The sequence below is a fragment of the Brassica napus genome, chromosome C5 (genome assembly GCF_020379485.1).
Source record: "Brassica napus cultivar Da-Ae chromosome C5, Da-Ae, whole genome shotgun sequence".
NCBI classification, from domain to species: Eukaryota; Viridiplantae; Streptophyta; class Magnoliopsida; order Brassicales; family Brassicaceae; genus Brassica; species Brassica napus.
The window spans coordinates 45,925,789-45,940,557 of NC_063448.1; the positions used below are offsets into that span (position 1 = coordinate 45,925,789).

Below are 14,769 nucleotides of genomic sequence, written 5' to 3' on the forward strand. Positions count from 1 at the left end.
TGATATTAGATGTAATTTTAAGAATTGAATGATCATTGTCACATAACAGTACTTCTCATGCCACCATATACAAAAATTTGTATTGCAAAAAAGAATTTAGTTACACAAAACAATGTCATTAGAGTTTATAGAGATAAGGATAATGGACTCCATGTTTTTTCATTTGAAGTATGCGCGGTATTATCTGAAAGTTTTTCATTTTATGTCTATGTCGTAAGAAACAATGACATTCAAATCTTTTTATGGTATCTGGCTAAAAATTGATATTTATCATTGTTCTCTACCCTGTGAAAACCATTAATTTTGTTTTTGTTGGATGAACAATTAACTTTGAGAACTACATGGATTACATGGATTGAGTTTATTTTAAATTCTAAACTACTAATAGGGCATACTCCTAGACACTGTGAAAAATGTCAATTATCAATATTACACACAATAATTTCATTTAAACCCAAACACATAGTAATAGCTAACATAAACATAAAGTAATTTATCCTATTTTATCTAAAATATTTGTTAGAGAAAAATGATTTAATAAACATTAAAGTGTAATATATTTATAGTTTTTCAGTAAAAATGTTTTAATATTTTATTAATTTTTTAAAAAATAATGACTAAAATTAAACAAATATTTAATTGGTTTAAGGTCAAAAAATAAGATGAATCATATAAGATTAGATTATAGCGTTGACCACGAAAAACCAAAATATAATTAAAAATATACGTAAAATATTTAATCAAATTAGTTTTCAAATAAAAAATTTCCAATCTTTAATAGTAAAAAGAAAAGTTTGACTTCACTCTCCACCACAATATGTAAACATTATTATTAAATATTTTTCTAAACTACTAGTATTTTTATTCAAAAAAAAAAGAAATCTAAACTAGTATAGTATTGATAAATAGAATGTAATAATTTCAGCAAGATTGCATGCAGAAATTTTCAGTTTAAATTCTATTCAATACTAAAACATTATTTATCATCTATAAAAATATATTTTAAATACTTATATTAAAATTTAGATATAGTTATTTTGAATTAAAAATTGAAAACATTATTTAATTGCACAAATTCTCTTAAACATCTATAATAATAAAGCAGAGTTTAGTTTTCTCCCACCTTAGGCCTCCACATCATCGAGAAGGAGGGGGCAATTAAGGACACGTGTCCATCTTTTATTTCCGCAAGCCAGTTTTCTTGACTTCAATTTGGGTTATTTATGTTTCTGTAGAAATGACAAGGCTCAATCTCTCATTTGACCAAAAAAGCCCTAACATGTCTCCTTCACTTTGTTTGTTCGTTTCGATCTGAGGAACCCTGTCCGTTTCGATTCCTTTCCCCAGCTGAGAAATGTCAATCGTTATGGAATTGGAACCTCAATACCCACTAATCTGGTTATGGTCAAGAAAGGTGGAGCGTCGATGGGTAGTGATCTGGTCCTGGCTTGATGGAAAGGTACTGAGACATTTCCTTTTCTCAATTATCGATCCCTATATTGCTATCCCATTATCCCGTTCCTTTTTCTTTTCTTTTTTTGCGCAACTCCTTCCTTTTTCTATGATTATACTTCTTTCTCAGTGTTTATATTGTTGGTTTTGCTAGAGATTTCGATGTTCATGTTGTTGTGGAGCTCTATTTCTCTGAGCTTAAGGCTAGCCATTGTAGGAAGGTTGTGGTGACGAGGCTTCTTATGTTTTTGGAAACTTGAATTATTAAGAAATTCTGTTCTCGGAAGCTGGAAATAATAAGAGATTGGAGAGTTGATGGGCGTGGATCTGCTAATGGTCAATCGAAAGGTAATTATTCTTACTGTCTACTTCGATTTAAAAACCTGTGCACCTTCTGGATTATCCTTCTTACAAGTGTTCTTATATGGCCGCAGTCAACAAAGCAACATAGCTTCTGCTCAGGCTCTGAACCACCGATACCATCGCTATGTACATCATGTACCTTATGGCCGTCACAACCCTTCGGTATTTGAACTGAAATACTGATGATATGGGTCAGATGTACGAGCTATACTTCGAGCTTACTATTCAGCTTCATGCAATTTGATGGGGTTAGTTCTTTCTTTTCTTTTGTGTGTATTCACATGCCGATCCTGAAGCTAGATTTAAATCTCTAGATCAGATTTCAATTTCTATGTTTTAACTAAGAAAGTTCTATTTGGAAAAATTCATGATTTTGTAAATACCATGCTTCCTGAAATTTTGTTGCTATTTCGGTTTTTTCTTTCGGATTCTCAATGATGATTCATGAAGATTAAGCGTTGACTTCAAATATGTGTTTTTTGAATTGGTAATTATTGTGAAAACCTGTGGTCGGAACATGAATTTATGAATTTTGTTGCGTTCTATTAGCTCTTTGACTCGCTCTCTATAGCATCCCATAAATAATGAGATGATGTGTGTTTACGCTCCCCTCTGTTCTTGATGCTCTCTTTTTGATTCCCGATGGATAGTTCATCAAGATATATGTGCCTGATTTCATGTATATGTTTTTAGGATTGCAACATTTAGATTGCCACTGATGGGAACATGAAATTATAATATTTTTAGTAGCGTTATATTAGCTCTTTGACTATACTTTTCAGATGCAATACTTACTGTTGTGCTCTCAGTGTGGAGAAGCAGACTCTTATTTCTCAAATCTGCTAAACTTTTTTCCCCGCGTACTCTACTATCAATTTGTTTTTCTTCTTAAACTTGATCAGCTTAGTTGATGACAACCAACAATCTGTCTGGCCCTTTTATCTAGGATTGTTCGGCCTTGAATCTGCTTGCATCAAAAGCCTTTGACCTTCCTCATCCTACCAAGGGTCGATCATCTTCGTAGGTATCTTATTTACGTGTTACTGCTCTCCGATGAGGCGATGACCATACAGCACACTGGAAACAAAAATACCAAGCCTCTAAATGTGTCCCCAAGTCTCACTACCGGCCTACCGTCTACAGATATAGCACGGTATTCAACTGTACTGCTCTCAACTCTCTTAATTTGTGCTTACAGTCATCTTTCATGGTTTTGATCTTTGGTTCTAGACTCAAGTCGGAGCGTCTTAGAGACCATGGAGAAGAAGGAACAAATGCAGTTTCTTATGAACCTGCTGCAGACAAGACAAGGCACCAAGGAGAAACGCTTCGTTGAACCCCTTTTGATATGCAAGAGCCCGCACAATACTCACTCATTTCTGTTTTTAATGATTATTCCAATAGAGGAGAAACAATTAACACAAAACGTGTTGGTTGTTTAGTCTTCATGCGAGATATTCATGTGAAATACTAGCTCCTCTTTCACTTTTTTGGTGCGACGAGTATGCTGTGATTAAATTATTTGATTGTGTTGATTACTTGATTTTGTTGAGCATGAAATTTACTTGCATAATTGTAATATGATGCTTGATTTGTCGTGATTCCTTTTCTTTTCTGTAAGGTAGCCAATAGGAAAATTCAAAACCTCAATCTTTAAGACAATGACCACTGTCGGGCATGTAATATTTGTTACAAATTTTCCAACAATCAAGGTTGCACCAAAACAAGTCCAGGTGACCACAAATTTTGAAAACCAAAAACTAAATACCATTCATCTCTTTTTATTTTTATTATGTTTATTTTACTCCAAGTTAGATTGCAGCTTAGATTTTATCGGTCTTTAGACAAGGACCATGGCTGGATATATGCGAAGTAATTGTGTGAATTTATCAAATGATCTTATATAATAACTGACCAATTTGGCTACTATATTTTCTAAACTAAATTATTTAAGTATTGAACAATTTCCAAAATATAAAAGTTAAAAACATCATATATGCTACCAATATAATAAAACAATATCACAAAATAACAAAAGAATCAAAAATAAATATAATTAATAACACAAATTATTCTATTAAATAATTTTAAATAATAACAATAATAGAAAACCCGGCGCGTAGCCCCGGCCAACCCCTAGTCATTTAAAATAATAAAAAATAGGTAGAATTAATTATACTCAATCATAACTTTCCATTTACAAAGAAAATTTCCAACCATGTCGTAGAAAAGTTGGCAGACACCCTCATCAATTGTTTACATAATATAATCTATAAAAGTAGATTGCAAATTGATTGAGAATACAAAACACTTACCTGATCACTTGAAAGTTGTTGTTATTTTTATTTGATATCTCAATCACATGGTAGATTGGACGCGATGTCATCACCTATTTCTGTAAATATTTTTTTTTTAATAAAGGACAGCTAATCTAATATATAACAAATTTGCAATAAAGGTAACTTTGATATTTTTAGACTTTTATTACTTTTGCATTGCTTAAATTTTTTATGTCACTTAATTTAAAAGCCAAAACTATGGAAATTATAAAATACTAGATCTTTTTGTCCGCGCTACGCGTGGATTGTGTGTATTATAAAATTTTATAGTATTTTTATATTTGGAATTTTTACAGTATTTCTCTTATAAATCATAGAATGTAAAAGATAATAAAACAGATGATAACTTTAATTTTTTTCATTGCGATTTCTTGAATTGAAGAACTTCACATTGTTCTTTATCATTTTGTCTCATATTAGTTTTTTGTAATTTTTTCTAATCAATTCATATTTAAAGTGGTGTTAATTATTAATCTGTACACTATTTTAATATATGAAAAATATTATTGTAATAGTATTTGAATTGTTTTTGATTCAAAACACTTGTAGTCATCAAATATTAAAATAAACACTAACTTGATTTTTCTTTTGTTCCAAAATTGTTACTCCTCTTTAGCCCATAAAACAAACTGTTTTAATTTATTAGTTTGATTTATTTTTAATTAATTGTAACACTAAAATTTTGAGAGTAAATATTCAGTTTTAGTTTGGGGATATAATTTAAGTTATCTTTTAGTTAACATGTTACTATTTATTTTATAACAATTTGGAGTAATTTATTTCATATGTTTGTATATTATTTGAATTTCAAAAAATATCTGATGCACTAGCTTTTTGTGACAAATCAAATTAATGATTCCATTAGTTTTTTCACTAAATCAATTCCATGTAGTTAATAGTAACAGTAACAGCTTCGTCAAAGAAGAAGTGTACGTCATTTGATATAGGTGAATTTTGCAAGATTAAACTCGTAACAACATGGAAATAAAGAGAAGATGGTCTATTTGTCAAAAAAAAAGAGAAGATGGTCTCTTTCAAGATTAAAGGTGTCAAATTGTTTGTGATTGTTTACAAAAATATATTATAAAAATAATGTTAAAAATATTAGAATATAAAACTTAAATAATGATAGAAATTCAAATTTCTAATATTATTAAACGAAACTTTAGTTTTAATACTTATATTCAAATCTGTTTAATTTCCTATCTTATAATTTACAATACATAATTTAAAAATAAAAAAAAATTATAATACTATTATGACTAAAAACTAATAGGTCTATATGGCCCATCAATTTTTTTTGTTAACTTGATTTATGATAGATGATAATCTGGAAAAATTATCTGGTGCAGATATGCTATCATGTCCTATGTGATCGAGAGAACAAAAAGCAAGATAAATGAATTATGTAAACTATTTATCGAGGCCCACCATTTGGTATTGTTGCTTACATCCATGATCTCATAAGCATGCGCTTGGTACCATTGCTTCTGCCTCTAAATTCGGTCATGCCATCCCTAAAAGAGATGACCCCCAGTCAAGACGATCACGTAAAACCCATTCATCTTAGTATTGGAAGCAGTATCATAGTTATACTTCACCATACCGTCAATTGGACGTTCCCAACTTGTATGTGATAACAAAAAGCTCAACATCAATTTGTTAATGAAGTTATAACTGTAGTCTTCACCTATTCATCCACCTCTGCATTAGTCGTTCCCCATCTCCTTTGAAGTTGTCTGGTTGCACTTCCTTTTCTTGACTGTAAAGTAAACAGTATCATAATGCACTTCCTTTAAGCTAAACAAATGTAGTATCATATACAGGCTTCAACTTTGCATAACAAAACACCGATATAAAATGTATGAATATGTTTTCAGCAAGATGTAATAAAGAAACCAATAGCAGGTTAAGTAAAGAAATCCATATATCATAGATTAACCAAACTCAGAGTAACCATCAACAATCAAAACTCTTCATTTCAAAGGCTGCAGAAAAATAATTTTGCATCCCATATATTTTCAGTATTCTGAATCGATAACTAAACAGATTGTAAGATAAAATATCTCTTTCTCCTTTCCATTTTTCATAAATGGCTGATTAGAAGCCCAATAAGCTCCTCCAGAAATCATATTTTTATTGCCTAGAAATAAAACCGAATCATTTACCTTGTTTTGCGGATCTTTCTCAAGTTCTATTAATAAAAAGTGGTCATTTCAATCTCAGACACATGTTCAAAGCCAAACCGGAACCCACCTGGCCGTTAGATTCCAGTAACCACACGACAAATAAGCTTGTTCCATCAGCCAATGCAAAGATTGTGTTTATCAAATGAAGTTTGTACCTTATTTTTTAATTCCTTCTCCGGCTCTCTCGTTCTCCCATCCGCCACTGCCCCAAGGATCATTATCTCCATTCTCATTTTCCAGTATCAAAATTTGGACATGTTCCAGTTGTTGGTGACCTCCAGATACTTGAAGCTAAATATATTGTGCTCTGAACCACACATTGTATATTTCTACCATTCTCGTTTACCTCCTGCTTCAATACAGTTTCGTAACAGTGTGTTAGAAGACATGAAATAGGAATTTTATACTATAAAGGACTATGTAAATTGCAAATCATTAAAAAAATTACAACACGATAAGAAAATGCAAATGATTTACTGCAGCCTACTCAGAGGTTCGACCTGCACTTGAAACATAGACATGACTGTCTTTAACATCACACCTCCACAATCATAACTTACAGTGATTTAAGAGTGAAGAGGAAGAAGAAAGATAATGGATGAACGTACCATTGTTCGTCCCTGAAGGAGGCTCTTAGACGATCATTGACTGATTAAACTATCCAGTTGGCAAAAAATGAAATGACAGACACAGGCAGAAGCCACACATGTCAGTTACGTCAGTAACATTGTAAGTAATATTATCCCCATTCGGTAACAATAGCTATGACATAATTTTATCCGCAAATCTCGTGTAAAAGTGCACATTCTTGCCAATAGCTGTTCCAATCATGCGTTATGGCATCAATGAGGACACGAAACAAACAATTCAACTCTGTTAGTGATGAATAATGTATACTGTTTGAAATAAATTCTGAGAGGTATACGGTTAGGAAATCAAAAGCATGATGAATGAGATATCGACACATACCTCTTCATCAATCATCAGCATCTCAAGCCCCATATATAAGGATGCCTCCTTTTCAAATTATTGCCAGCTTCCCATAAATGGATTCGCCTAAACAGCATCTTGGAATCTACGAGTCCTAGTGAAACCTGAGCAAAGAAAAATGGAGAAGGAGCTTGCGCGGTGGTGTTAGAAATGAATTTAAGGAACTGGGCAAGAGATTGTTGGGTTGAGGTATATATATGGTGATGCGTTTCAACTGAGTGAGTAATGATGGTTTCTTGAAGATGCATAGATATCTTTGATTGAGAGGAGGGATGTGGAGAGGTACAAAGAGTCTTCACTTGATGAGTTATAATGGAGCATTGAAGTGCCATTGTTGTAGTCGTAGGAGTTACACCGGTGAAGTTGGGTAGACGAATAGATTTGGAGTCGCTGGAGACGTCTGAGGTGAGTAGGCTAAGGAAAAGGAAGCTATAAGTTATACAATGGGCTGACTATTTTGATGGGTTTGGATGGTTTGAGACCCATCATCTAAACATCTGCGATGACGTAGCAGTTTGATTGGTGGAAAATATTTTGTCCTATGTGGCACTCCTAAGAAACCTCAAAATTAGTTGCTTTATATAGTAGTGAAGATATTAACATATACTTATGAACACTTATGAAAAATATTTTTGTGAAGAAACTATTATCGAAATAACAATTTCAAAACTGGTCTACAACTGTCAGTTAACCCAATCTACCATATATAATAGTTTAAAAATGTAAATTCAGTAAAAACATAATAATCTACTGGACATAAAATAAGAATTACACCTCATATTAAAAATCCATATATCCCGTAGAATATACATTCTACATTTAATTATATGTTCTAAAAGATGTCAGAAAAACTTATATTATCCACCGGTCTACCATTTACTAATATTTACATTCTATAGTCATGTTTTTAACGTACAGATCCAAATATTAAAATTTTACTTATTCATGTGCTATTAGAAGTAACTTTTATCCATCATTACAAAAACTTCAAGCTTCATTTATGATAAGCTCTAATCTTTCAACAAATGTTCTTAATAATCAGTTTGTTCATTCACATGAAACAAGGAGTATGTATCAATCTTTCAAGGGGACTGCATCCAGTTTGATGACAACTCGAACGAGACCACATTTAATCAAACTGAGATAGAAGACTGGGTGACTCAATCTCTGCACGGTCACAAGAAATAAATGGATTCAAAAATTATCTTACAATAACAGTAGTTCTTCTATTGATTCAAGAACATTTGGTAGAGAAAGTGATCAAAAGTTTTCTCGACAACCCGATTCTGAAACAACATGACACAACTGTAGAGGTACCAATTCGTTCACATAGTCATTATCCATCTCTTCTTTGATCTCAAAAAGCCATCGCTGAATTTCCCATTGTCTCATGACTTTTGACAGAATAAAAGCTTCGAAGGATTATTGTAGAAGATCTCAAAGTTTCATCCGAAAAACTCAAATCAGTTTCCTCTTATGGATTTTAGCCGCTGATGTCGATAGAGCGGATTTTGATCTCAACACTGATTTTTCTCTCTACATATCTTTATATACATGGAAATGATATTTCTTTATCCGCACCACATATAAATATAGTGATAATCATTACAATAACCATGAAATTATTTACACTTTTCATACAATAAACATCACACAAACAAATGGTTTACATGGACATTTTTTAAAATAATTTTTTTTTAACACCTGAAGATTACTCATCATTCTCATTCTAGACCGAATAAATTATAAACTGGTATTTATCATACATGTATTGGTATATTATTATCTCAAATTAAAATGACGATTTATCTCAAATGAGAAAAAATAATCTTAGTATCATATATAAATAGTTTTTTCAAGAAGACAAAACTCATTTTTAGTAACGATCCAATGATGTTGGAGGTCCTTTGTTTCATAATTTTTCTCTAAGTAAATTCCATCAACTCTAGCAATCCATGAACGTTTTTGACCACATCGAGGGTCACTGGCTCCTCTGTATGCACGCCATATTATTTGAGAATTTTCGACTTTATGTTCATATCATAAGAGACAGCGCCATACAATTCTTTTTTCTTGTATCTCGCTAAGAAAAATTTGATATTTATCATTAACTTTTACCTCGTGAAGATCATCAATTTCGTTTCTGTTGGGTGAGCAATTAACTTTGAGAATACTACCTGGATTGAGTTTATTTTGAAATTCTAAAGTGTTCATGGGGCATACCCCTAGACACTGTGGGAGATTCCGATTATCAATACTACACACAATACCTTCATTCAAACCAAAACACATAGCTATTGCTAGCATAAATATAAGATAACTCATTTTCTTTTACCTAAAATATTTGTTGGAGAGTGATGATTTAATAGACATTGGAGTGCAATATGTTTATCATTTTTTTAGTAAAAATGTTATAATATATAATGAAATTTTAAAAAGTAATAAACACATATATGAACCAATCAAATAGGTGGTCGAAAAGCATTTGAGATCGAGAAATCAGATGAATCAAATAAGATTAGGCCATAACGTTGACCCCAAAAAAAAAATTAACAAAAACTTTTTAAAAAACTAAAAATACACGTACAATATTTAATCAAATTAATTTTCAAAGAAATTTTTCAATCCTTAATAGTAAAAAATAAAATTTTGACTTGACTGTACAGCACTATGTTTTGAGCATTTTAAATTATTTAATATTTATAATATGTTTAACATTATTATTAAAATTAATATTTAATCTAAACTAGTTAGCTGCAATTTTAATAATTGAATGATCATTATCACATAACAGTACTTCTCATGCCGCATACAAGAATTTGTATAGAAAAATGGATTTAACTACACCAAACAATGTCATTAGAGTTGATAGAGACAAGGATAATGGACTTCATGTTTTTCATTTGACATAAATCATTCTTACTGAAAATTAACACGAATGTTACATTGATTTGTCTTTTTATCACTTTTTAACACAAATTACATGTCAATGAAATCAATGAAAGGTATTTAAACTGTATTAAAATTTATGCTCTTCATCTAAAATGAGGAGGTTTAAAATGTGGCAACAATAGTGAAAACTAGAATTCATGTCACAATTAGACCATTTTCAATGCAATTCTATTTTATCTTTTATAGTTTTTATAATAGGTAATTCTATTGTAGAGTCATATCATTGGAGGAAAAATTAATATATAATAAAATTACTCTATTTTATAGGAAAATATTAAAGAGAAAATAGGATTGTGTTGGAGATGACTCGGGATAAAAAGAATCTGTCATAATTTATGCTTTCACCAATAAGAAGAAAATAAAGGCCCATGAGCTAGTTATTTGAGCCCAAACCAGCACTATCTGCTTTAAAGCGGATCCAATGAACCCCTAGCCAGTTCCATTTGGCATTAGTAGATTCTTTGTCTAAATACACACCAGAAGTTTTATGAAATATCGTTTGGGAAACATTGTGAAGGGAACATATCATCGAGAAGTGAGTAAGAAAATAAAAATATCAGCCGTAGGGCTTCACCACTCTTGGTCGCATTATCAATTATCGTATGTATAGTTTTGCGTGGTTAGAGAGAAGATAAGGAAACATAACAACAAAGCTGTCACAAGTCTCTCTGTCTGTCTCTCTCAAAACCAGCCACACCACCTCGACCCCATCACTCACATGCCTTTCTCTATTATTCTTATAGTTCTTTGATTGTTTTATCTAACTTTTTATTTTTCCCTTCGACAAAATAGTTATTTGATTGTAGGCCTAGGCAAAATAACCGGAACCGAAGAACCGAACCGGAACCGAACCGAAATACCCGAAACCGGAACCGAACTAATACCCTCAAATACCCGAACGGTTCCTATATTTTTATATCCGAAATAATCGAACCGAATCGGAACCGAACCGAGAACCGAACGGGTACCCGAATATATAAAAATATTAATTATATATACATGTAACATCACTAAATATATATTTTTAATTTAAAATTCTATTAAAAGTATCTGAAAATAGTTGAGGATAACTAAATTATTATAAAGTATCCAAACTACCCGAAAGTATCTGAAATTATCCGGATAGTTTTATCCGAAATATCCAAAGTAATCCGAAATATCCAATTTTTTTTTTATCTAAATCATCCTAATTATTTGATATTTTATCCTGAATAACCGATATTTTATCCAAATTATCCGAACTACCCGAACTATCCGAACCCGAACCGGATCCAAATGAGAACCGAACTTTTTCCGGATACTTTTCGGTTTCTACATTTACTATCCGAACCGAACCGAACCCGAAACTATCCGAACCGAACCGAACCGAAAATAAGTCAAGTACTAAATGGATCCTTTAGCCCCTATCCGAACTACCCAAAACCCGAAATATCCGAACCGAACCGAACCGATACCCGAAATGCCCAGGCCTATTTGATTGATTGCATTTGCCCTCTTATAATTTGATTTTACCGAAAACATAGCTGAAAATTGTGAATCATAATTTTTAAAATTAATTTGTGAAAACAATACGATTTTTTTCTTAACAAAATGACTACAACAACAACGACAAGGACATCAAAAGCAAAACTAATGTACAAAGACAGAATGACAAATCCCATCCTATCACTCTTCTCTCTATCTGAATTTTCACTTAACTTCTGAGCCAATCACGTAACGCCGTGTCACAACCAAATCCGAACCCACGTCAGCGTGAGTCACCACGACCCTAGCAAGACCAATGTGATGACGCTGTAAAGTAAGAAGTGGACCAAGTGGTACGGGTACTGAATTAAAGTTGATGAGCCGTTAGAGAATTCGGAAGAGTCAACAGCTAAAGGCATGCCGTCACCGCCGAGAGCACATGACCGTGGCTCACCGTTTTGGCTGAGCATGACGGCTCGGAGGACTGAAGTGACAGTGGGGAAGTAAGCCGTACGGTTCTTAGCGAGAAGCCAAGTGAGACCCATTAGAACACAGTCTTTGTTGTGCATCTTTGTTGTTCTGTTTCTGTCTTCCTTCGATGGGTTTCTTGTCCCTGATGTTTTCTTCGGGTTAAGCTGCAAAATAAACAAAAAGACCACAAGTGTTTGGTCTATGTTAGTTAGGATCTGTTGCTATACTAATGATTAATGATTTTACAAAGTAGAAGCTAGTGGCTAAAACTTTTAGTTATGGTGGGTTGGTGATTAAGATGCACAAGAATGAAATCATATGACGGATGAAAAGAAATGACGCGTGGGGATCACGGAACGTGTAAGAGCGTAATGTGTCAGACTTGTCAGATAGAAAAAGAACAAAAGAGCTAAAGAACAAAAAATTTCCCAAATTACCATCAGACAAGGGTGATGCACAGAGATCAGAAAAGAATCCTAGAACATATGATTCCAAATCTTCTTCACTCACTCACTCACTCACTCATGTAATAAACCCCTGATGTCTATACAACAAAGATCATCATTAAACGGTCTAAGTAAAGTTACCAACTTTGGACTAGACCTTAACTAGATACTAATGCTTTAGATCATCGCCCAATGTGTTACTCTAATTTTACTTCAAAATGAAATAACTCTAAAAAATAATTAAGTTATATTTGGATTCTACTCAATTTTGAAGTAAAAATGAAATGATAAACAAAAAAATAATTAGAATACTCCATTTTTGAATTAATCTATTTTGAAGTTAAAAATGAAGTAGGACGAAAGTAGTTTTTTTCAGAAAAATAGAATTTAGAGTAGAAGATGAAATAGAGTTAGGGTTGCCCTTATTAATCATAAAACAGTATTTATCAATCCATCAAAAGAAAATAAATTAGATGCAAACACACATTAAGAACACTAAAAGGGCAAATAAACAGAATATCAAATGTTAATATCTTTGCAGAAAATTTAGTTATTTTCAATCTAATTCCATATGATCTCCTCAATGACATCATCTAAATGCTACTGAGACTTACCTTATAGAGGCTCTTCAAGCACTTGTTACATCTACTGAGCGGAGAGAATCTATCGCCATTGTTGTTTCTTACACTCAAACAATCAGTCTCTAACCGATCAACACTCTCGTCTCCAACGAGCATCCCTTCTCCATTCACACTAAACGCCTCGGAACAGCTCAAGTGATGCAACCTTATCCCGCAGTAGCAGTCAACCACGCCGCACGTCTCATTCGGACTCGCCAGCTCGATCCCTCTCCTCCTCAGAGATTTCTCCAAACCATCGACGCAAGTCTCCGAGTCGTCTGGAAGCAAAGGCATATCCTCTTCCGGCGTGGTCGCGGCGGAGGTCGCGTTTCTAACGGCGGAGCTGGGAATGGAACGGCTGAGAGCAGTGGTTGAGTAAGCGGAGTAGAGCCACGCGCCTAGCACGGGGCAGCATTTTCCTTTGTGGAGCTTTTTGCCGGTGCAGGCTGACTTGATTCCGTGGAAGAGGTCGTCTGGTAGATCGAGTGGGCAGCCGGAGAAGTCGGACTGCTCCGGGAAAGCGGGTATGGTGGCGGGTGGGGATGACTTGACCAGGAATGGCTGGACGGTGACCGGGTCTTTGTTTGGTGATGCGGCTGACAGAATGGTGAAGAAGATGATGAGGGAAATGTAAGACGGCGCGTGATGGAACATCGCTGGAAGCGTGGAGACAGAAACACAAAGAAGTGAGGGAGTGGAAGAGAGATGTGTAATAAAATATCACGTATGGGATCTAGTCGAATGGCAATTTAATACTTGAAGTACTTTTTATTGGCTTTAAATAATTTAATTTGATTTTCGTACATTTTGCATTTACTGTATATATATTATTTTCTTTTTGGCAAATTACTGTATATATATTATTGATTTATTGAGCATCAAATATTTCTTTTTGCTAAATTTGGAGCATCAAGCTGCATTCTTGTGAAGTTTTATTTTGTTTTTGAAAAAAACATTCTTGTGAAGTTAACAGATTAACTTCACAAGTATCTTTGATACTTTCTTGTTATTTTTGTGTGGAAATTTCTATTTTTTTAATGCTGATTTATTACTTGCAATTCACGTCTGACCAAATTTACTTGCACCATGTTGAAGATTCATTGTAAGTCTTTTTTTCGTAGTCTGCATAATTGTTTAATAAATCGCTATCTCCAGGACTTAAAACCTGAATTTCCTGTAATCTGCAATAAATTACATAGTCTGGGATTCGAACCCCAGACCTGGATGTAGAAGCCTTTAAGTCTTAACCAGTAGGCTACAGTGCTTCCACAAATTTCTAATTTAATTTTTGTTGGAGATAAACTTCAACATCATTAAAAAAGAAGTAAGAAGAAAAGGAAGTTATCCTAAGTGTAATTAGGATAACTAGAAAATGAAGTCTCATATACAATATTTGCGAAGTGATTTTGCCACATGTCATCTCTACAATCAATTTCATAAACAAATATGACATGGTTACTGAAATTGATGACATGGCTTCCAG

The 14,769-nt window shown here is 33.1% G+C and overlaps 1 protein-coding gene and 1 long non-coding RNA gene across 2 annotated transcripts; one reads left to right on the forward strand and one right to left on the reverse strand.

Moving 5' to 3' along the window:
• Nucleotides 1–96: 96 nt before the first annotated feature.
• On the forward strand, nucleotides 97–6,319 carry LOC111202544. Its single transcript, XR_002655442.2, has 2 exons — nucleotides 97–2,968; nucleotides 3,046–6,319. It is a non-coding gene; the product is annotated as an uncharacterized LOC111202544 (long non-coding RNA).
• Nucleotides 6,320–11,813: 5,494 nt separating this feature from the next.
• LOC106390135 (uncharacterized GPI-anchored protein At4g28100) lies at nucleotides 11,814–14,037 on the reverse strand. The gene is made up of 2 exons (XM_013830531.3): nucleotides 13,281–14,037; nucleotides 11,814–12,384 (listed from the first exon to the last, which is right to left on the reverse strand). Exons 1-2 carry the CDS (start codon nucleotides 13,938–13,940, stop codon nucleotides 12,043–12,045), a joined length of 1,002 nt encoding a protein of 333 aa, XP_013685985.2. The 5' UTR covers nucleotides 13,941–14,037; the 3' UTR covers nucleotides 11,814–12,042.
• Nucleotides 14,038–14,769: the final 732 nt, after the last annotated feature.